The sequence below is a fragment of the Aedes aegypti genome, chromosome 3, assembly GCF_002204515.2.
Source record: "Aedes aegypti strain LVP_AGWG chromosome 3, AaegL5.0 Primary Assembly, whole genome shotgun sequence".
Lineage (NCBI taxonomy): Eukaryota > Metazoa > Arthropoda > Insecta > Diptera > Culicidae > Aedes > Aedes aegypti.
This window is the reverse complement of record NC_035109.1, coordinates 125,684,840-125,708,180: the sequence shown is the minus strand read 5'-3', so window position 1 is coordinate 125,708,180 and position 23,341 is coordinate 125,684,840. Positions and strand designations below refer to the sequence as shown.

Below are 23,341 nucleotides of genomic sequence, written 5' to 3'. Positions count from 1 at the left end.
GTCTGATTTAATAAAAATGTTGCGAAGTGAAAAAGAATGAGTGGAAGACTCCGGCATTTTAATGGTCCAAAATGCCTACGTTGGTCTGAATTCATCATTTTGACCAGTTTTGAGAGCGAAAATGTGCATGGCATTTTTGTTTTCATGATGCTTAGTAAAATTGCTATAGAAAAACATTAAAGGTTTTTCGAGTCAAACAAAAGCGGGGAGGGGTATGGAGGGATGGGTCACCCCCCATGTAGGTACACTAATCCCCTTTCCATAACTTTTTAAAGAATTGGATTCGGATGACTATTGACTGAGATTGAAGCATTTTTGTGCACTAATGTCCGTCCTGCCACTTTACGAGTTAACGTCCTCACTGGGACAGAGCCTGCTTCTCAGCTTAGTGTTCTTTTGAGCAATTCCACAGTTATTAACTAAGAGCTTTCTTTGCCAAAGTTGCCATTTTCGCATTCGTATATCGTTTGGCAGGTACGATTATACTCTATGCCCAGGGAAGTCAAGGAAACTTCCATTACGAAAAGATTGTGGACCGATTGGGAATCGAACCCAGACACCTTCAGCCTGGCTTTGCTTTGTAGCCGCGGACTCTAACCACTCGGCTAAGGAAGGACACACATTTTTAGGTAAAACAGTTCAAACAGGGCAAGAGTTCGTTACTTTTATGACATAAATACTTTACACCATCCGTGAACTTATGTTTGCCGAAAAATACACACTAAATTTTATTAAAAAAAACATTGCCCAAAACAGGGTCAATTGTAGTATATCCAAAACTAGCAGTTTTTCGCGTAACTATGTGAAAATGTAAAATTTTGGTGACATCTTTCGCACGATCAGGCAAATTTTGCTGAATGTGAAGCTTTTTAGTGTGTATTTTTCGGCAAACATAAGTTTATGGCTGGTATAAAGAATGCCTGTCATAAAAGTATCGATATTTTGTGTTTAACCAGCGTACTTTGTTCCCACACTAGATTCAAACTCTTGCCCCACCGGTGGGGCAATAGTTCGTTTAAGACAATCAATTTTGAAACTGTTATCACCAAAAATGGGTAAACATCTTGACACAAATTTGTTCAGCAACATTAAAGCCAATGTGTTAAAAGCTCACTGTATGATATTTGTTTTGTTTCAACTGCTGATGTGTTCCTGGAAACTTTGATTATACCGCTAAGGTTAAACTTTTGCCCCACCTTTCTCTATTTGGAGTAAAAGTCTCTTACTTGAATATCATTCGTACCACAATCACATTTATAAGTTTTGTTTTGAATTGAGCTAGAAATCTTAAACTCTGAAACTCTTGCCCCACTCGTAAAAGTTTAGATTTTTACACATGTCAAGTGAATGAAAATTTAAACAAAATTTGGTCGAAATTCGTGATGTTCGATTTCACGGTTGTACTTCTTTGTAGTTGTTTCGTATGGAATGACCAAAATATTTTAAATTCAATCAATATATTGTCATTATTGTTCAAATTGGATATTTGTGTTTACATACAAATGTGTAAGCACATAAATACTTTATACCCTAGAAAGAAGATGTTCCACATATCGACAGGCGGGATTCGAACCACGATTCTCAGCTTGGTCTTGCTGAACAGAAACCACGAATTAACAGTTCAAAAATAAAAACGGCAAGAAATAATTGGTTGCGCAGAATGGAAATAATTGCTGCGCTCAGAGTAATTTCCTGTAAAACGTTCTATTTTGCATTAAATATCCAGACGCTGTGCACATATTTTACTATGAAAATGCAATCATATTGAGTATCGTGAAGCAAAAGTTCGACCTTAGTGAAATAATCAATGTTTCTGGAAAAACTATAGCCGTTGAAAAGAAATAAATACCATACAGTAAAACTCCAACACATGGCTACCATGGCATGCTGGACAAACTTGTGTCGAAATATTAACTCATTTTAAGCTATAAAAGTTATAAAATTGATAACATAAACGAAATTTGGCCCCACCTGTGGGGCACGAGTTCGAATCTAGAGTGGGGCAAAGGTCACTGGATGAAACATAAAAAATCGATACTTGTATGACAGACATAAATAAAATCGATACTTTTATGACAGACATACTTTATACCATCCGTAATCTTATGTTTGCAGAATAATATACACTAAATTTTCATCAACAAATTTCCCAAAACAGGGTTAATTGTAATAAAAATAGCAGTTTTTTTGCAAACAAAGTAAAAACGAGATTTTATGAATTCCTTTTCGCAAGATCAGATATATTTCGCTTAAACTAGAGCTAATATGTAAATTTTTGGCACTTTGCAATTATTTCACTATGAGCTAAAACTGATTTCCAAGCATTTAAGCAAATACTAATATATCTTAAAGCATGATAGGTCTAGCAACGCCTTTACATAAAAATAGAATAAGATTTTATTTTTATGTTGTTTGATGCAATGACAGCTTGGTCGCAAATTACAATTCTCAAATCCAGTGTGGCTAAGAGCAAAAAGCCAATAAATAATAATATTTATTATTCTCACATCTTAAAACAACAAATAACCATAACTTATCCAAATCTCTATCGATTTCTATAATATTTGGAATGAAATACACTTACTTGAATAGCATTCGAACCACCATGACATTCATAACATTTGCTTTGAATTGAGCTAGATATATTCAAAATAAACTTTTGCCCCACTTTACTCTATATTTATTTTTGGACATTATTATAAAGATCCGAATGAGAATGAAAAAATGCTTTAAATATAGGTAACGCAATTATTTATAAAATACAATAGCTTGAGCATGAGGAATTATTTATAATGTACAATTAGTAGGATATTCCCTCAGAAGGCTTGAAACAAACTTGAAACTTCGCGAGCAATATACGAATGTTTGTGCAAATTATATGATTGCATACGTAAACTGTATTATTTGTGTGCGAAATCAAGAGTATGTTATGTGCGAATATAGTAAACATCCGTACGATGAACGCAAAGTCGTCTTCTGTGAATGCTGCAAACAAATTCTGCAAAGTCCACATATATTTACATTATAAAAATAAAGAATAAGAAGTTTTCTAGTATTTAAACGAAAACAACATTTTATATACAACATTACTCAGCTGTTAATAAATACCTCCAACTGTAATTGGAGAGGCTAAGCTTTCGATATGGCAGAGTCAGATATGACTGATTATAGTGATAGAAACAATGTTCCTGCTCATGGTTATCTTTTCAGAAGAACTCTTTGAAAACGAAGTTTCTAACTTATAGAAGATATTAAAAACTCATGAGTAACATCTGCATATATGCTATCAAGAAGTTGTTCTCATATTGTAAACTTTTTGTAGTTCCCAAGTAACCACTAGCCCGCTAATTCGCCTTTTGGGGCTTATAGAGCTGTTATTCGGCTAATATAGGTCTTGTCAGCTCTGTTATAGCCCTATATTAGCACGGAGGGCGAATTAAAGTGCTATCTGGTTACTTGGGTTATTATAACGAACGTTTATAAGTTTTATAAGTTTCGTTCTTTAAGTCACACCCTTCGTCAGGGAAATCCTTATCTTACTGTTGATCATCCTTGGCCTTGCTTAGTGTTAGTAACTGAAGGCCCATCAGTTACAGAAATTGACAAACAGATCGACGGAACTTGTGTTATTTGGACACCGGTACCCACTGCACCATGAGATGTATTATCCTTCTGAAGAGGGAGTAGCATCATGCCTCATGCAACCTCTTTTCCACATGCTTTTATGTGATATAACGTAAGAAAGAGAGGCGGGGGAGTGTACAGTTAGGAAGACACAGGACAATTGGTTAGCCAAAATTTCCTTTCCTGTTCATTTTTTTTTGTTTGTTTCATTTGGATGCTGTTAGACTGTGAGGGTGGTGGGTGGTAAGAGTATAAAACACATCAACCCTTATGGAGCCGTATTAGCCATTGCTTTAGGTTGGGGGGAGGTGAGGGAAGGGGCACATTCCTCTTTTCCGACTAATTGTGAACAGCGAGTAGTAGGGACGTACAAATTTCGTGAACAGAAGTTACTATGTGTGGTGTTTGGTGTGGGGGGTATTTTGGGAGGTAAAAACACATTGGAGATTAGCAATAGAAACATATAAATATATAGTAGAAAATTCAGTTGAATCAAACCTCGGCTGTCACTTCGTCATAGGTAATGTTGGTTTTGACGCCCAACGGCCAAATGATGTGCAGTTTGTCTTTGTTCAACTGCAGCAAGAACACGATCAGTACGAACAGCGCGTTGAACATGAAGAATGCAAACACGGACTTGTTACGCAACTCGATCAGGTCCGAAGCAATTCGTGCCTGTTGATTGTGTGTTTGTGGGTGGTTTTTTATTGTTGGAGAGAGGTTTGTTGATCCCGTGATGAGGGGTTTTTGCAAATGCGTTGGCAGTTTTTAATTTTTGTGTGGATTGTACAGTACGAGTCATGTTTGCATAATTTTTAACGGTTTTGGCCGAAATGATGTTATGGTGTATGGTTTTTTACAGATTGCGATTCCGCAGTCCAGTTCAGGTTTGTTGATAATGAAAGGAAAAAGAAAAGAAAGAAAAGTACAGATTAATATCTGTTGGAACAGGAGACATTCGAGGCGGGTACGATTGTCTGGGTGAGCCGGGGAACTAGCTGGAAGCTGGAGACAATCATGACCATACGCGTTCGAATGCCTCCTGCGGGTTACCTCTTGTGTGGCTTCGTCATAAGTAATGTTGGTCTTAACACCCAGAGGCCACTTGACGTGGATATTGTCCTTGTTCAACTGGAGTAAGAACACGATCAGTACGAAGAGAGCGTTGATCATGATGAATCCGAAAACGGACGAATCACGCAGCTCCTTCAGATCATGTGCAATACGTGCCTGCGAATGATTGATCATGATTAATTGACTCAAATATCAACAATTGTCACATACGTACCTGTTCTTCTTTGTTCTGGTCGATAGGGTATAGATATTGATCGATCAAATCCTTCCAAAACTGGATCTCCGTGCTGGAGATGAAGTCCACTTCACCCTTTTTCAAGTCAGGATCTTCAATCCAGTAGGGGTTCGTCAGGAAGTCGCGTTCGTTTCTCTGCAGCGTTGAAGTCTCCGAATCCGATTGCTCGTCCTCTTCTTCACTATCCTCAGCGACCGAGCCCAGATGATGATCACGTGATCCAGCAGATGCCGTTCGTTTGCGAGTATGATGTCCATGAGGATCGATGTGCTTTTCTAAATTTTCGATCTTCTTGGTAATGGAATCCAGAGCGTCTCCAATATGAACCAGTTGGGCTTTCTCATCGGTGGTCTTGCCATGTGTGCACAACAAACAACGGAACAATCCGGCGATGGAGACTTCGATGGATCCTTCTTCATCCGCATTGGAGCCAGCACCTCCCTGAAGGAATCCAAGTAGCGATTTTTGCTTCACTCGCTTTGCTGCCTCTTCAGCTTCCTTCTTCTCTTGTTCGAGTTCTTTCTTAGTCTTCTTGGCTACAACTTCACGAGTACCCCAAGAGACAACGTTCAAGTTAATGATCGAGTACAAGATCAACAGCAAGTACATAGACGGAATCGAGAGCAGATAGATCAATCCAGATGCTATACACCAAAATTCTTGCGGATGTAGACATGCTGCTATAAAGAATGACCCCGTCATTGCTATCAAGAATATAGCCGAAGGACTTCCAATTCCGTCCTCGCCTAACTGCAGCGCTGTACCGACGATTACCGCCATCATAATTAATGCATATACCGTTGACAATATCTGTGCTAGCAGTAGTTGGATATTGGATTTACATGTGAAACAAACTAACATGAACAGCAATATGGGAATGATATTATAGTAGAACGAAGTCCAGTTGTCAATCTTAAATGCGGCGACGAAAGCTCCCACCAACATAAGGAAAATCGTACCCGGGCCCAGAATAGTACCACCCATCAACATCATCTGGTAGAAGATATACAGCAACGAGATGTTATCGTTAATCTTGATCGTACGCTTGTAGTCCATCAGCAGATCCATAATGTTGGCAATAGTAGACGGAACCCATCGACGACGCTGGTTATAAAACTCGTTGAAACCTTCCGGACAGTGAGTGTAGGCATCCGAGGCAGCGGAATATTCGACACGATAGCCTCGCTGCAGCAACAGTGTACACAACCAACGATCCTCTCCCTGATCGTACTGCACGTAGTGACGGGCTTCATCCGAACGGGTCGTATATTTCCGCATGACGTTGTCGTCCATGAGACCTTTGCCTGTGAAAACAATAAAATGATAGAACATTCGCTCTAATAGTTATATATGTTCTCAAATATGTTCTTTGCTTACCTCTGAACAGCGAGAAACATCCAGGACTACAAAGTACACATCCGATCATATGTTCGGTAGCCTTCTGCAGCCAATGACCAATAGCGTATTCGAACTTCTGATACCACACCATTGGACCGGACCCGATCGGATGAATACGACCGCAAGCAGCACCCAGGTTCTTATTTTTCTTCATCAAATCCACCAGCAGTGTGACAGCACTTGGATTGAAATCGATATCTCCGTCCAGAGTGAGCAGATAGGTGTTCTCCGCCATTACGTCCTTGCGATCAACCGAGATCGGCAGTTCCATCAACCGGTGTCCGAGCAAGTAGTACATGTACATGACCTGCGACCAACGCTTACGATGTCGAATACGATCCTTGTCCTTGAGATGGGCAATCAGTTTTGTCTTTCCAGGCAGGGTCCAAACCAGACGACCTCCGTACGGCGTTGGATACTTCTTCGGTGGCCTCAACCGGATGTTGGTTTGATGTACCTCCGAGGCTGCTTCGTCAATCGTATCGATCAAGATTTTGACGAACCTATTGCACTGAATATCATCATCGCTGTGATCGGAAATTTCGAAAGCGTCATCGAAGAAAATGTGCGCTGGAATCAAATAAGGCGAAATATTTATAACAATTTTGAATTATAACTTTGATTGACTTACTTTCAAATTCGTAGTAGTCCGGATCAACGATACGCAAGTACTTCTGCGCCACTCGTCTGGCGCACTGATCTTCATCCATTCGCATGATAGATTTCAAGAACACGATCATCTCCTCTTTAGTTTCGTGCCACAGAGTTGCGCAGGCGTAGATTCTCGTGATGTGATCGGACGACTTCACACTCGGCCGGGGCAGTGCAGATCCATCCGTGTGAACCGATATAGTTTCATAGTACTCATCACCCTTTTCCTTTTCGATTTCGGCCAGGTCTTCAGTCTTAACGTCAGCCTGATCGTCACGTCTCCTGTTCAGCGCCATCGATTGATCGATCAGCAAGGCATTGTACATGGGAGTGACGAACAACTTTTCCGTATTGGCCAAACGCTCGCACTTGGGTGTCCAAATGTGAAGCGTAATCCAAGTTTGTGAAAGAAGCCAGAGCAACCAGGCCCATGCCATTTGGCGTGATGCAAAATCACTTAACCGGAACACTGGAGGACTTTCGAAAAATAAGTAATCCGGTATTGAACCGTGGAAAAAGCAGGGATCGTCGTTTCGAATACCACAAGCGGCAATCAACAATGAAATCGCTACCGGAATCGTTAGATTCACTGGGAAAGCATAACTGAAGCCTTGAATCAAAATCTTACAGGCAAACTTGCCGAAAACGTAGCACAAGTAAGCGCCCAAAATCTGAATGATCAAAACATACGTAACGGTATTGTAAGAAGCATCGATATCAACGGTATCTCCAGCTTGCGACGCTTCAACGAGATCAGGAAGTGCTGAACTGAAGGCCGTTGCGACTTCCTCTACAACAATCTTGTGCGGTCCGAACCCAACTCCGAACAACGAAAATAGGTTGGCTACTTCATCGCCGTTGAAGAACATAATCACTAACACGATGCAGAAGAACAGCATGACCTTCCACAACGACAAGAACATGTAGGTAAAATAGCGAGTCTGTTTGAGGTCTTCCTTCACTCGACCCATCGCTCGGATGAACCCGAAAGGACTCTGTGGTGAAACGTAATTTTCCCACCAGCCACAAGACGTCAGCAAGGCCGACACGGGGATCAACCACAGAACTGGCCTGTTCTCTAGCAATGGCCACACCACGAAGCCGGTAATTTGCGCAGCAATAGCTGCCAAATCAACGATACTCTTAACAGCACGTTTGCCTTCTTTGTTCGTTCGCGAAAACATTCCGAGCAAACCTGCAATCGCAAAAAAGAACAAATTAATTCAATTAAATCTTACAACACACGCGAAGCTCAAGCTTTCCGCACTACTTACCCGGTATCACACAGAGGCAGTTGGTCAGCATGGCGCCTTTCACCGAGTCGACTTCCGGGAGGACGACGAAAAACAGCAACACCAAACCAATCGTGTGGAACGACTCCATTAGGAACACGAGCAAAAAGTGTGACTTGAATGGTTTCTTCATCGATTTGAAGAAACAGATACGGGTCGATCGAATGAAGGTTCCGATCTCCGGCACGGCAAACGCAATCATCAGCGCCCACATCCACGCTATCCGTTCCTCCTCGGGCAGTGTGGCGACGAATTGCTTGTCACGGGCCAGGTCCCGGTTACAGTAGGTGATCTTACGATCCCGCTTGAGCTGCGAGGACATGAACAGGACACAGCCCTTGGCGACTACACCCCCGGTCAGTACGATGACGAACGTCAGCAGGTAGGCGAAGATTTTCAGGATTTTGATCGTCAGCTCCAGGCAGGCCTGGTCGGCCATGGAGCCGGTGTCCTCCTTGATCGGAGGATCCCGGAAGACGTCCCATCCTTTGGTTTCCTGTACGGTTCGCTGGCTGCAATGGAAAAAGCGTGTAAATAAATGATGATTAGAAAAAGATGGACTTAATCATAACATGGATTATTGTGCTGTTTCAAGTGGCCCCTAGAAAACAATGTATAGAATGGATTGATCTTCCGGAATCTGCAGAATCTCTAGAAGATTTATTGAACGTATTCATGGAGAAATCCTAAAAAGAACTTCCACTAAATTAACTAAACAAGTTTTTAATAGATATTCTCCTAGGAAACTGTAAGAAATTACTTCAAGAATTAGTTCCAGAATTCTATAACAATTTGAAAGAATTCAGGAAATTTTTTCGGGGTTATTTATAGATTAATATCCGACAAAATACTAGAAGAAACACTTGAAGAAATGATTTGGATTTTTGTATAAATCTTAGAAGAAATTGTAAAAGACTCCTGGAACGAGTTCCTGGCATAAATTATAAAAATAATACCGGAAAAAGGCTAGTTGAGGATCTTATGAAGGATCCTTGGAAAATCCAGGATTATTATGGGTGAGTTTAAGAATAATTACATGAAGAATGCCCAAAAGCCTTCAAAGAATTCATGGGAAAGACTCGTTATTCTTTCACATGAATTCTTTGAAAGCTTTTTGAGCATTCATCATGGATTTATCCTGAAACAAACTTATATTAATCCTGGATTTTCCAAAGATCCTTCAAAAGTTCCTTAAAAAGCCTTTTTCCGGTTTATTTTTTCTAATTTATGCCACGAACTCCTTTCAGGAATCTTTTTCAAATTCTTCTAAGATTTATAGATTAATATCCGACAAAATACTAGAAGAAACACTTGAAGAAATGATTTGGATTTTTGTATAAATCTTAGAAGAAATTGTAAAAGACTCCTGGAACGAGTTCCTGGCATCCTGGGAATCTTTTTCAAATTCTTCTAAGACATGTGATTGCAGGAAGACTATTAATGAAAATATCTCGAAGATTACTTAGAGAAATCCTCATAGGAAGGAAATTTTCTGCCAAGAACTTTGACATGAACCCGGGGAAGTTTTAAAATATCAAGCTAGCAGATTTATAGAAAAATCCGTTGAACTCTCAGAATTCCTCAAGAAGCTTATCATGATACATTATTTATTCAATTATTTGACTGCCATCTGGCTACGATTTGTTTACTCATTGATGTATATTTACGACTATAAACCAAAACTTGTCAGTGGACAGTATTTCCGAATTTGCTGTGACATCTTGAACCTCAGTGAATTCTAGATAATGCTTGGTTTGGTATAACTAAAAGCGTATTTCAAAGCAAAAAGTTAAGATATATTCACTCTGTTCCTCCATAAGGGCTTAACTGACATGACATAATCGATTTCTTGTTTATGTAGCATGATGTAGTGATTCTTTATCTTACAGCATAAAAACATGTTACAAAAAGTGAATTAGTTTTCTGCAATAATGCAAAGAGAGCAACAATGAAGGGAAATCGATTAATGCAGACCTTAGGGGTCATTCAAAAATTATGTCCATCATTTGGGGGAGGAGGGGGGGGGGGGTTGTTTGCGTCTACGAAAGTGTGACAGTTCGTGTATAAGGTATTGGAAAAGCGTGACGGAGAGGGAGGGGGGTGGGCTAGAAATCCCGAAAAACAATAGATGCCCTATTTGAATCTTCCTTTATGAAGAATCAATGTCGATTTCAAGACATCGCACAGTGCGTTGAATGTATGGAGATGCGGGACAAAAATCAAAACTGGAAGATTAAGCCATTTGAGCACCTTGATATGGAAGGACATATACTATACTCATAATCGCAAAACTGTCCCAAACGCCAATTTCATCATTTTCCAAGAAAAGCCTTGCAATTTGTAATTTTATTGCTTATAAAGATGTAAGATGTAACTCATTTTCATACTTGTGCTGGTTAAGGAGTATACCTAAAAATAGTCAAAAATCTCGAAGAGTTGCAGGGAGTTGCAGCTGTATCTTCCAGAGCTTTTGGAGAACACTCTAGGAAACATGTCTGTGTGTGATTTAGGGTGGAACTCGGTGGAACTTTTTTTGGTTGGTTGGTTTGACTTTATTAACGAGATTTTTAGCCCTGGGCTAGTTCATCTCGATAATCAAAGATACATTTTAGTATTTCATAAGTTTGATTTTATAGCCAACTCAACGTTCCGATTTCTCATAATCAAAGATAAAATTGGTGTTCTTATCGCATAAAATATACTTTACCAACCTTCAGCCATGTTCTCTTTTAGATTTTGATTGAATAGATTGATATCAACACTCTCGGTGCTAGTTGAAAGGAATGCTGAAAACATGCAACAAAATTGGGTTTTTCTGCTACTTTGACAACTGTCACTCTCGACGCTTGTTGTAGATGTTTTGGTGCTTTGTAAAGCTTATAAATACTTGTTTCAATAACGGATGCTATCTATAAACACTTATCGCCGGATGAAGTAACTTGAAATTTGATTTTTGTCTATGGGGCAACGCACTGTGCATTGGTTCAAATTTTCAAAACTGTCGCGGAGCACCTGCCGAGGCCTCACGAAGCACCAAGTGCTCAGCAGAGCACGATATGAAAACCGCTGGTTTAATCTAACAAAGGTCCCGTAAAATTCTAACCCGACTTAGCCAGCTTCCGATACAGACCTGTTGTCATAGAATGGTATGGAGAAGCTGCTAATTTTGTGCTGCCAAAGTGGAACGGACTTTAGAAAGTGATTTAAGTCAATGTAAAACCCTTCTAACAGATGCAAGATGGCGTAGAGGTAAGATAAAAGACTTGCACTCTGAAGATTGAAGGTTCAAATCTGGGTCGGACGGAATCGTTTATTTTGACTTTTTTCTTTCTAAATTTAAAATCAAAACTTGCAACGTTGAATTTAAGAGATTTTTCTTGGATATTGCCAAGATGAAATCCAAGAGCAGAACTATTGATATCATAGTGCTTATTTTTGTTACCGTACAAGCAACAATTCGGGACCAATATTGTGTAATATTTTTATATCTGACTTACTTACGCTGCTTCAAGATTGTCAAGAAAATATGCTTGACGATTACACAGGCAAGTCAGCCAAAAGACGAAGCACCTACACCCCCCCCCCCAAATCCGGGCCTGGAAACCAGGTAGAGGTTAAAGAAACCACGGAGTCATGAAACTTCGGCATTCCCTTTTAAAATAATTTGCGGAAGCTCTTGAACACGCTTTCCATTATCACAGATGGCCGAATCACAAATTGTCGAAGACATTTTAGCTTACCACAAAAAGCCAAATCTCAAAAGGCTGAATCACAAAAAGCCGAATCGCTTTCAGTTTTCTCGAGGGGTTTCCACCTGTGTTGTGAAAAAAAAAACAACATCAAGACTACTGAAGTATTAGGTTAGATAGAAAAAGGTCCATTTATAATAAATTACAGGGGCCCATTCTTAGAAAACACACCCAAAAATACTAGGTTTTATAAACTCTTACTTATTTGGTAATGAACATCTTGTTCCGTCTTACCTTAAAATGCTCAAAATACCTATTGTCGAAAAATACCGTTTTGTCTCAAATTCCGAGCAGACTTATTTTCCGAATATTCGGTTTTTGTATGGCGATTTGTTTGAAATATGCACACTTAGTATTTATCACAGATATCTGTGAAATTTCACCGAATTCTCAACAGCAGATATTTCGGTGAACCATTCGGTGGTTTTTTATTTCACCGAACGATCTGTAAACCTTGAAGAAGTCCATCTGTCAAAAGTACCGAAGTGTTCGGTGATTTTATACAAATGTTCTGTGAAAGTGGTGATTACTTTTGGATGTTTCACCGAACGATATTGTTCCATAAATTTACGGTGATTTAGTGGTTGTTCAATTGGCATTTCACCGGAAGTTTTGTTGTATGTTTACAGAGGTTCTGTGAAAATGTAAAAGGATTTCTTTCAGATTTTCCGTGATCTGCCCCTTATTTCTATAATTTTGAAGCAGTACCATCATTCGAAATAATGAATGACGCGAATGTACGCCCCATCGCGATAACATGTTGGAAAATTAAAACAACTCTATTTTCTACTTTTCATTTTTATTTGAATTCAAAAATATGAAGTTCATAATTACGACAATACCAACCTCTTCAGACTTGTTGTGGAAATCCTAACCATTGTCTTGACACTTACATTTCAAACTATAACACTGTTTTTGTCTGAACGAAACAAGTATTAATTCTGGAGCAGCGATGCAGTTGTCAATATGGCCGATTACTGGTTTCACCGATTTTTGGTGAATGTGGTGAAATGCTCAAGCTTCACCGAACTATCTATTCAATACTTTCTTAAAGAAATTCATTTTCAATGAGTAGTTACATTTTGACGTCAAGAGTGCATCTCAACAAGAAAGATATCCACTATATGAATAAGTTTACCCTACTTGTGGATTACATATGCATTTTGTTGTACAATCCATCAATATGAGGGTACTTAAATCGATGTACATTTAAATGAATGTGGGTGTTGCTTTCCCAGACGTAATGATTATGATGAGCTGAAACCCTCCACATCATATTGCCAATATAGGAAGTACTTGTAGATATCTGCAAAACAAATTACCACTATTGCTATGCGATTTCCCGCTGATGAATTTCGTTTCCCTCCACCAAACGAAATCTCGTGGTTGTTTGTGGATAAACAAGCAGCCGGATAAACACTTTTCAATACCGTATCATAAACAATACACATTTCACAAATTGTTGCTCGCTAGTGGCCAGTACACCGTTACTCATTCGGTCCATTCGACCAACCATTAGCCCAGACTGGTGGCTTACCTTTGCAAAGTTCGCGCCGTGGCACAGTAGCCCAGGGCTGACCAAAATCCAAATAATTGAAGTGCGCGTGTTCTTTTACTGATATTTTTCATTGCTTTCTTTAGTGATGAATAACAACTCCCCAAACAAGATTTCAAGTAAAATTTAATCTCTTAATTTTTTTAAATTTTGCGGGTGTTGTCCCTTTAAAAATGTTATTGCTGTACCTACTAGATAGATCTCAATCAAATCTAGCTGTGTAGCGTGTCGTTTCTGATCAAATTAATGAACATCCAGACCATAACCCCTAAAAAAAGATGACCATCATAACGTTGATCAATAACTTGTAAACCCATTCATATGCGCAGAATCGACTTCCCAGCTCAGAATAGCTTTTAGGTCGTTATCATAAATTTTTAGAGAATTGGTTTTATAGACACTTCGAATAAGATGTGCACTTTTGTTCAACATTTGTATGAAGTGCGGCCACTGTCCGGGGCAAGAAGTTTAAGCAATGCCGTCTTTGCACTATTTCAACACGCATATACGCAAAAAACGATTCGCTTTTCCACCTCCTGAAGAGAGTGAAAGCGCTGGTAACCTTGTAGGTGCATACTTCCAATTGCCCGAAGGGGTTATCACCTCCGCCTGCAACCACCGTGAAGTGCAATATGCTCACGCAATGCGTGGTAATAAACTTCCCAAGTTCATTCACAAGCCTATTATGTGTGACTGAGGGTGTACGATTAGGTGTGCAGCACGTATAATTACATTAGATATTCATCTTCATCGTCGTCGTTGGCGACCCGACAGTAGTAGTGACTTTTGTAGCTGACATAGTTCCCATCTCGAGTACTCCGGTTCCCAGTCGTTCCTCGGATGATATCTTCGTTGATGACTCTTGGATCTGCTGCTCCGTGCGGGTCATACTCTATGTCCTCGGTATCGGCTGGACTGCCCGCACCAATCGTGGTAGCACTAACTCTTCTATACATTTCCGACGACGCTTGGATCACTCATTTATGCAATCTCGGTTGTTCACTTTTGTACACTTTTGATTAGTAGATCAAACGACTCCCGGACCTGATCGAATTATCACCAGCCTGTGAATGGCAACCTGACGTTCGTGTCTTCGTTCACACTATACTAAACCAACTCCCTATCGATTACAGACCATCGGTCGAACTGAGCAAATTGAATTGAAATTTCTTCGATTAGCTTCGCGTTCGCGCCACTCTCCATCGAGGTCTTCAATAGATGTGTTTGCAAAACAATACCACCTGGGCGCGAGTATTCGATAACTGGACGATGCGTTGGTTTCGTTTATTGGGCGCCTTTTTCCGCGATTAGGTATTTGAACGACTTCAGAGTGATTGACTTGGGCGCACACTAATAATGAGCCGTCGTGCACGAGAGAGAAAATCTCCAATTAATCCCATAACTGATCTTCCATAAGCACGATGAACAGTTTTGCACGCTCCTCAAGACTTCCCGAAATCGACTGTTGTTGTTTAGACGGCGAGTCGATGCGCAGGTTTGCGTTTCTTCGGGCGGGCGTTGGAAGTGCCTAAAGAGTATTTCATGCCTCTTGAGTAACCACACTACTAGGCGGTAGCACTTCTTATTATTTACCAGGTGTAAATCGGCGCGGTTATGGTCTATGGTCGGAAGATTTGTTTGCGAACCGAACCACACATATACCACACACTGGTAGGTTGAAACGCACTTGACCGTATCGGAAATCGATTCGGTTCGGTGCGACGACTTCTTCGAATGCTAAGTGCGTGATTTTGGATGGAGGGATAATTTTTCGGAGATGTGTACACTATGATGCAAGTAAGTGCTAAATGCTGTAGGTAGTAGTGTTAATAGAAAAAATATTCCAAGACAATAGTGTACCAAACCATAGAACTTATTTAAAATATCTTGCAATTTAGAACACAATTTTAAAAAGTTTAAACCTTTTGGGTTTAATGAGCCAAATGAAAATTTCCTGGACTTCCCTGGGCATAGAGTATCATCGTGACTGCCACACGATATACGAATGCGAAAATGACAACTTTGGTAAAGAAACCTCTTAGTTAATAACTGTAGAAATGCTCATTGAATACCAAGCTGAGAAGCAGGCTCTATACCAGTGAGGACGTGAGGCCAAGAAGAAAAATAAGATCTTCGTGACCACAGTTTCCACACCAAATCTATGCGCAATTAAAAAAAAACTCATAGGAACGCACACACTTAACTTAGAATGTCGAATCTCAGTCAACTTTAACCAAAAATGAACAAGAACAAATGATCATTATTCATCATAGAGGAAAAAATGCCATAACTCCTTAATGGTTTATGATTGTTAAGAAAAAAATGTTCAAAATTTGCAATGGCGTTCCTTCACATTATAACAGTGAAGGCCAGAATTTTTAGGAAAGAGATCACTTTTCAAGTGATTCTGAAACCAAGTTTGTGAAAATAATTTCTTTAAAGAACATTTCCACGACTTTTTGAAGCATTAGTCACTTACACTACCCGTCATAAATACGGACTCGCTTGAAAAAGTATTGCAACACTCAGCTGAGTATTGAATCACCCTAAAAAGTTTAGTATCACCTCAAAACAGGAACATTCATGATGCTATTTCTCGAGATGCTGATGATCTGTAATGGTGTGGTCTTCAATAAAGATGTTCAGCAGATTAAGGACATTTGGAAGACAGACAGTTTAGTTCGCAATTTCGCTGCTAGGTGGCAGTTCTATCTTGTGATCCACATGAGATAAAAAGTTCGAGTCTTTTGCAAAGTTGATGATGATGATGATGATGATTATATAGCCACCACCAGCGCAAGGATTACCTATGGCTGCAGAATCATACCAGGATGGTATGATCTACCTGATGGTTTGTTGTAGCAGGGCTAGTTAATATCTTTGAAGACCTTTGGAAGACAACACTAAGGCTGTTTTCTCATGACAAAAGGCTGGCGACCAGTTCGAGTCTTTTGCAAAGTTGTTTAGAAAGTCAAGGACAGCCGGAAAATAGAATATTTGGTTCAAAAATTTGCCACTAGGTTGCGCTAGTACGCATGTTAAATTGAGCATTTTAAGCAAGTTCTATCTCGTGATCCATATGAGATAGAAAGTTCAATTCTCTCCATAATGAATAAATCATGTCAGATTCATTAAATGTTCAAGTGACTCAATACTGATTCACTTCATATTCAACTGTTTCATATTTGATTCACTCAATGTTCAGATTATTTCAAATGATTCACTTTATGTTCAAGTATTTCAAAACTGGTTCTCTTCATATTCTTATGTTTCAGGACTGATTCACTTCATATTCAAGTGATTTAGGAATGGTTCACTGCATATTCCAGTGATTCATTCACTTTATATTTGAAGACATTACTTCATGTTCGAGTGATTTAGGTCTAATTCATTCATTTACAAGTGATTCATGTCTGGTTTACTTCATATTCAAGTGTTTAAAGTTTGATTAAATTCATTTTTTAATTATCCGAGTCTAATTTGCTTCATATTTAAGGAATCCAGGACAGATTTTCTTCATTTTCATGTGATTTAGGTTTGATTTACTTCAATTTCAGGTAATTAACTTAAATTTTAATACCTGTTCAAGTGAGTCAGGTCTGATGCTTTTAATTTTCAAATGATTAGGATTAAAATCTCATCATAATCTAGGCTGTTACAGGTTTGTCATACTTCATATTGAGATGATTCAGATCAGATTCACTTCATATACAAGTGATTATAGTCTGGTTATAAAGTGATTCAGGTTAGATTCTCTGCATATCTTACTGATTCGTGTCGGATTCATTCCGTATTGAAGTGCATCAGGTGTGATTCAATTTATAGTTCTGAATTAGTTTATATCCACTTGATTAGGGACTGAATTACTTCATATTGAAGTAATTCAAGTCTGATTCATTCCGAGTTAAAGTAATTCAGTTTTGTTTAAATGCATTTTCCAGTGATTCATTTCTTTTAAGGAGTTTTAAACTGATTCACTTCATTTCCTAATGATTCAGGTCTGATTAACTTGAGATTCAAATAATTTAAGACTGTTTTCTTCATTTCCAAGAGATTCATTTCCAAGAGATTCTGGATGGTTCTTCCTAATTTTTCACACATCAGATGTCAGATTCACCTCATATTTAAGTAATTCAGGTATGTCATATTCAAGAGTTTCTGGTTTGATTCTCTTCATATTCCAGTCAATAAGTCCTGATTAACTTCATTTGGAGTGTTTCGGGTTTAGATAATTTAGATTAAGATCAGAAAATATAACTCGCTTGAAATCCTTAATTGTATTTGCTCACTAGTGTCACCAACCGGATTTTTTTTAACTGTCCTTGACACTCTAAATATCTTTGCCGAAGACCTGAGCTTTCTATCTCATGTGGATCACAAAAAGGACGTGTTTAAAATGTTCATTTTAACTTGCTTACTAGCGCCACATAGCGGCAGAACTAAACTGTTCGCTTCCGGATGTCTGACTTTCAGAACAACTTTGTCGAAGACTCGAATTTTCTATTCCATCTGGATAGTTAGATACTTATTTTATATGCTTACAACCGAGTTATGGCGCTGAATTGTGCAACACACTGTCTGTTTTCCGAATGTCCTTGACCTTTTGAACAACTTTGCCGAAGACTTGAACATTCTATCTCATGTGAATCACAAGATAGACCTTGCTTAACATGTTCAATTTTACATGCTCACTAGCGCCATCTTTACATCTTTACAGAAGACTCGAGCTTTCTATATCATGTGGATCACAAGGTAGAACTTGCTTAAAATGCTCACTAGCGCCACATAGCGGCAAAATTGCGAACCAGAATATTTGCCTCCCGGATGTCCTTCATCCGCTGAACAACTTTGCTGAAGATCGGTTCTGTGCAAATCATTAGGATCTCGAGATATAGCAATTTAAAATTTACCTATTTCGAGGTGATGCTAAACTTTTTTGGGGGTGATTCAATATTGAACTGAGTGATGCAATACTTATTTTAGTGAGTCCGTATTTATGACGGGTAGTGTATGAGGATATTCCGGAAACCTAGTGTTTTCATCCAAAGCAGTGGTCATGTTTTGAATGACTCTGAAAAGACTAATTTCATGTCAAATCGGTTAGTTAAAGGACTCGACCATCTACGATTTGCAGTTAATTTTGTACATGTTTGCGGTATAGTAGAATAATTGTTTTCCATCGAAAAATCGATCGTTTTGACTTAAGAATAACTTTAAAAAATGATCTTTGAGTTTTTGCATGCAATTTATTTGAAAAATTCTAGTTCCGAAACTGTTGATTATAGAGAAAGATGTTCTATGAAGAAGTTATTGTGAATCGTTTGGGCTACAAGAATAAAAAATACACTGAAAAATATTATATGTACCTTAAATTCAAATTTCACAAAAAAAAATTCAATAATTATTATATAGTTTTTTAAGAGTATAGGCCTTATTTCTCTCTACTCTATCACGTGTTTAGCGATAATATTGAGAATTGAGCGAGCGTTAATCGCAATAGCACCATTATTTGACCGTAAATTGCACCAGCGCGATAAGAAATGTTTTACGAAATAGCACATAACTTTTGATCAAAACAACATACATTTCTGATATTTTTCATATTTTGTGTAAAACTAACTCAGCTTTCCAAAGATGCAAAACTTTTAAAATCGGTGGTTCCGAACACAATTAAAATTAAGTTTTTCCGCTAAAATCCAAAATGGCGGCCAAATTGAACAGTGCTGACAAATATTTTTATTTTTTTAAATGATGCTCCTATATTTTCTCTTTCCAAAACCATGTTATTGTGAAGGGATAGTTGAACAAATTTCTGAATTATGGAAGTATGAGTGAGCCAAGAATTGTCAAAAATCGAGGGGTCCTCAAAAATTGTCTTAAACATACCTACCGAGGGGTCCATCAAATTGACCAACCGAATGCAGTTTCTTTACTTACTTACCTTTCGAATAAGCATACATTTGAACATTTTAAAAGACCAAGTGTAAATAGTGGGCCTGTCTCAGTGAGAATTACTCATTATGTTCAATATTTTTGTTGTCAGTTAAGTGGTCAAAATTTAAAATACAAGTTTTTTTTTACAAGGGTTTTTTTTTTTTTTTTGTCTTTATTAGAGTGTTTTTTAACTGACGCTAGTTCAACACTTTGTCGGATTAGAGAACACCAGAACGGTGCCTCGAAAAAGGGGTGTGCCAGAGGGGCAATACTAAAAAGGTAGAAGTGACCCAGAAGGGATCACTACTCGAGCCCAACCAAAGGGGTCTCGCCGAACCACAGCTTCCAAGGTTTGCCAGTATGTCAAGTCCTACGTCAAAACATTTTGTAATTTGTTATTCTAAGAATGCTACCAGTATAAATACTGTACACTGTTAATTTGTTATTCTAAAAAAGTTTCCTTAAACCAAGGGCGGTTTGTGTAGCTGGTGGACTAATAGGACGGACACGAAAAAGTGATGCTTGCAGCAGTTTGTTATCGTGGGCGTCAGATCATGTTGTATAGGCCAGAATCTTTCAAAAAACGCAATAGGGCTTCCAGGGCTGCTACGTCATCTCCCAGGGCTTCACGAATGCTTCTTGAGATCCCATGAATATTCCTGGAAAACTCGTATAGTGGGCAGACGCAGATTACGTGTTCTACGGTATTCCTTATGTCACAATAGGAACACATCCGGCGGAAAGATCCATTGCCACTCATGTTGTGTGAAAAACGCGTGTGCCCCGTCCTCAGCCGAGATACCAACTGTTGTTCCTTCAAAAGAGGAAGGTCTTTCCACCGTTCGGTGGACGATTTCACCTTTCGTAGGTACGGTGAATTTTGCTGATTCCATTCCATACTCCATGTACTCCTGAATTGCTTTGTTAGCCACCTTTTAACATCATCGAAGGGTACATTATCTTCGTAGCGGGGGCAGGAAAAACCAGCACCAGCTAGACGATCGGCAGCTGTGTTGCCGGCTATACCACAATGCCCGGGGATCCATGCAAAGGTGGTGTTGGGTCGAGCATCGGTGATCGTGCGCTGAATCCAAGGGTGTGAAGGCCTGTTTGACTGCAATGCGGATACTACGCTAGCTGAATCCGTAAGAACAATTATTGGTCGGTCGGATGGTGTAGTGGCTGCTAAATACACGGCTGCGGCTTCCGCTGAGAATATCGAGCAAAGTGGTGGCAGACTAAGGCTAACTGAAATATTAGCGCCGAAGACGCCAAGGCCGACGCCTCTCATGGAAAGAGAACCGTCGGTGTATCTGTGATCATGATTTGGATATTTTGTGCGTAGCCAGTCCAGAACGGTTGTTCGAAGAGCTATTGAGTTGTCCCCAGCACGAAACTGGTTTCCAATCGTGCTATCTACGTTAGGTTTAGGTGAAAGCCAACAAATGTCTCCATTCCAGTGGATCCTGGCCACTGGGGGGAAATCTACATTGGCAGCAGTGCGGAGGATACTGTTCCCCTCAGTGAGGAGGCAGATCCTGTCGTCCCCGATTGTTTTTTCGATAATGGCAGCGGTTTTTTTGCAAATCACTGCGGATATAAAGAAGCGGAAAGGAAGGAGGCCAGCTTCAGTGCAAGCAGAGTCAGCAGGCGTGGATGGAAGAAGTCCGGATATGATGCGAATGTATCCATGGTACAGTGGTGCGAGTGTTGTTATTAATCGTTCCCTTGCAATGCACGTTAGCTCAAGGCCATATGTTAATCGGCTGTCAACAATGGCATGCGCAACGCGGAAACGGATACCGTTTTGATTCATATTACGGACACTTAAGGCCTCAGTGAAGTATAACTCAGCATAGACCATACAAAATAAATCATTCTGTATGATTTCTCAGCGTTATCGAGCGTCGGATACCCTTAACTTTCGAATGGTGGGTAAACAATACGCTTCTGCAACTTGAATAATTTTAAATAAATCGAAATGTGTGGCCTGTTCATGATTCTTATTCCGGACGCTTCCTCACTTTTGCCTCATATTCCGGACACTTCGATTCGAATTCCGGACAGCTCATGGAAATCATGAATAGAAAAGTCAAACCATCAATTGAAGTCGTCAAGTCACTACAGAGACGTCTAAGGCAGGTGGACATTATAAGTTTGCATAGATTTCTATAGAACAAGTTTATTAAAACGAGCCTTGAAAGTGAGAACTTTTGAACAGCAAAAATTGAAACATTTCGTGTGAAATGTTTCCCATACAAAGTAGAGTGTCCGGAATTTGAAGCTGTCCGTAATATGATTCAAAACGGTATTACGGTTGTTCGAGCGGTGAGGGCGAGAGATTGTTCGAATCAAGTTGAGGCGCGTGCGGCAGCTTTGCTTGACCAAATCAAAGTGATGCTGGAAAGTGAGCGCTCGGTCAATAGTGACGCCGAGAACTTTCACCGTTTTCTTCGTGGGGATGCGTTGACCGTTGATACTTATGGGTACAGATATGCGGTGGTTAGTGGGACAGACGTGGCATCTTACACTTTTAGGGGCGGACAGCTCGAAACCAGTTGCAGTGGTCCATTTGAAGATCGCGTTAACTGCCGCCTGTGCCTTGATCCTGACGCGGACTGGGGTTTTGCCGGAGACGACAATGAGTATGTCGTCAGCGTATACGAATACATAGATTCCTTTCGGTAAGGTAAGAAAAACGCTGTTCATTGCTATCAAGAATAGTGTGACAGCTATAACGGACCCCTGTGGCACGCCGGTCTCTTCGGGAAAGGAGTCGGATAGGTAGTCTCCAACAATGACTCGGAAAGATCGCTCAGACAAGAAGTTTTGGACAAATCGCAGAATGTGACCCGATAGTTTCCATTCAACTAGCTGATGTAGCACTAGCGGGGTCCATGTTCGATTGAAGGCCTTGGACAGGTCCAATGAGACAATTTCGGTGTGTAAGCCTTCCGACTGCGCTGTGTGTAAGACGTCGCCAAGTTGGGCAAAGTAAGTGCTTGTTCCATGCCCAGCTCGGAAGGCGTGTTGCCGATGATCCAACAAGTCTTGGGACTCCAAAAATTGTTTCAGCCTCCGGTTAACCATCCGTTCCATCACCTTGCACATGCAGCAAGTTAGAGCAATCGGTCGGTATTTGGATGGGTCGTGGGTTTCTGCATTACTCTTTGGAATGGGAACCACGAGACTTTCCCGCCATTCCGGGGGGAAGGTGTCAGTGAGCCAATATTTGTTCATAAGTTCTAATAGCTGCAACTTACCCGAAGGAGGAAGGTTTTTTATAAGTGGGTAACCAATGCCGTCCGGGCCGGCAGATTTTCCGGTACAACATTTGAGTGCGAAAAGAAGCTCACTAATTGAAAATGGTTGGTTTATCAACAAGTTTTCTGGGTCAGCAGGAACGGGAAAGGTAGGGACTGAGCTGATGGTGGGCTGCATACGACGCTTGAAGCTATCAGTATAGCTATCTACACTAGCCAAGCTGGCGAAGTATTCGCCGAGGATTCTAGCTACCGTTGAGGGGTCAGAGATGTGCGAGTTTTTAATACGGAGAGTCAGAGGCTTTGTCTTTCTTTTGCCACTGAGGGCATTTACTCGAGTCCAGAGGGCAGATGAAGTTTGTGATGCGTTTATGCTATCCAGAAAGTTCTCCCAACTATTGCGTTTGGCGTCTGCAATGATCTTTTTGCATTCACTGTGCCGGCTTCGGTATAAGTTCAAAGCATTCTCCCTGCTAGGATCGCCTATGGGAATGCGTTTGACGGCGCGTAATGCTTTCCTTCTGGCCTTTACCGCTATCCGAGTGTGATCGGTCCACCAATGTAGT

At 40.0% G+C, this 23,341-nt stretch overlaps 1 protein-coding gene across 7 annotated transcripts in view; it reads right to left on the bottom strand.

The window, feature by feature from the left end:
- LOC5575776 overlaps positions 1-23,341 on the bottom strand; it is a 123,312-nt gene that overhangs the window by 3,271 nt on the left and 96,700 nt on the right. For 4 of the 7 annotated variants that reach the window (XM_021849204.1, XM_021849202.1, XM_021849201.1 and 1 more), the window contains 5 exons: positions 8,257-8,786; positions 6,963-8,177; positions 6,311-6,901; positions 4,913-6,237; positions 4,123-4,299 (listed from right to left, as the gene is read on the bottom strand). In XM_021849204.1, the coding sequence (XP_021704896.1) occupies positions 4,123-4,299; positions 4,913-6,237; positions 6,311-6,901; positions 6,963-8,177; positions 8,257-8,786 (3,838 nt within the window). Of the gene's footprint in view, positions 1-4,122; positions 4,300-4,677; positions 4,855-4,912; positions 6,238-6,310; positions 6,902-6,962; positions 8,178-8,256; positions 8,787-14,310; positions 15,043-23,341 lie in introns of those variants that run through there. The other 3 variants (XM_021849200.1, XM_021849199.1, XM_021849205.1) reach the window with 3 other exon arrangements.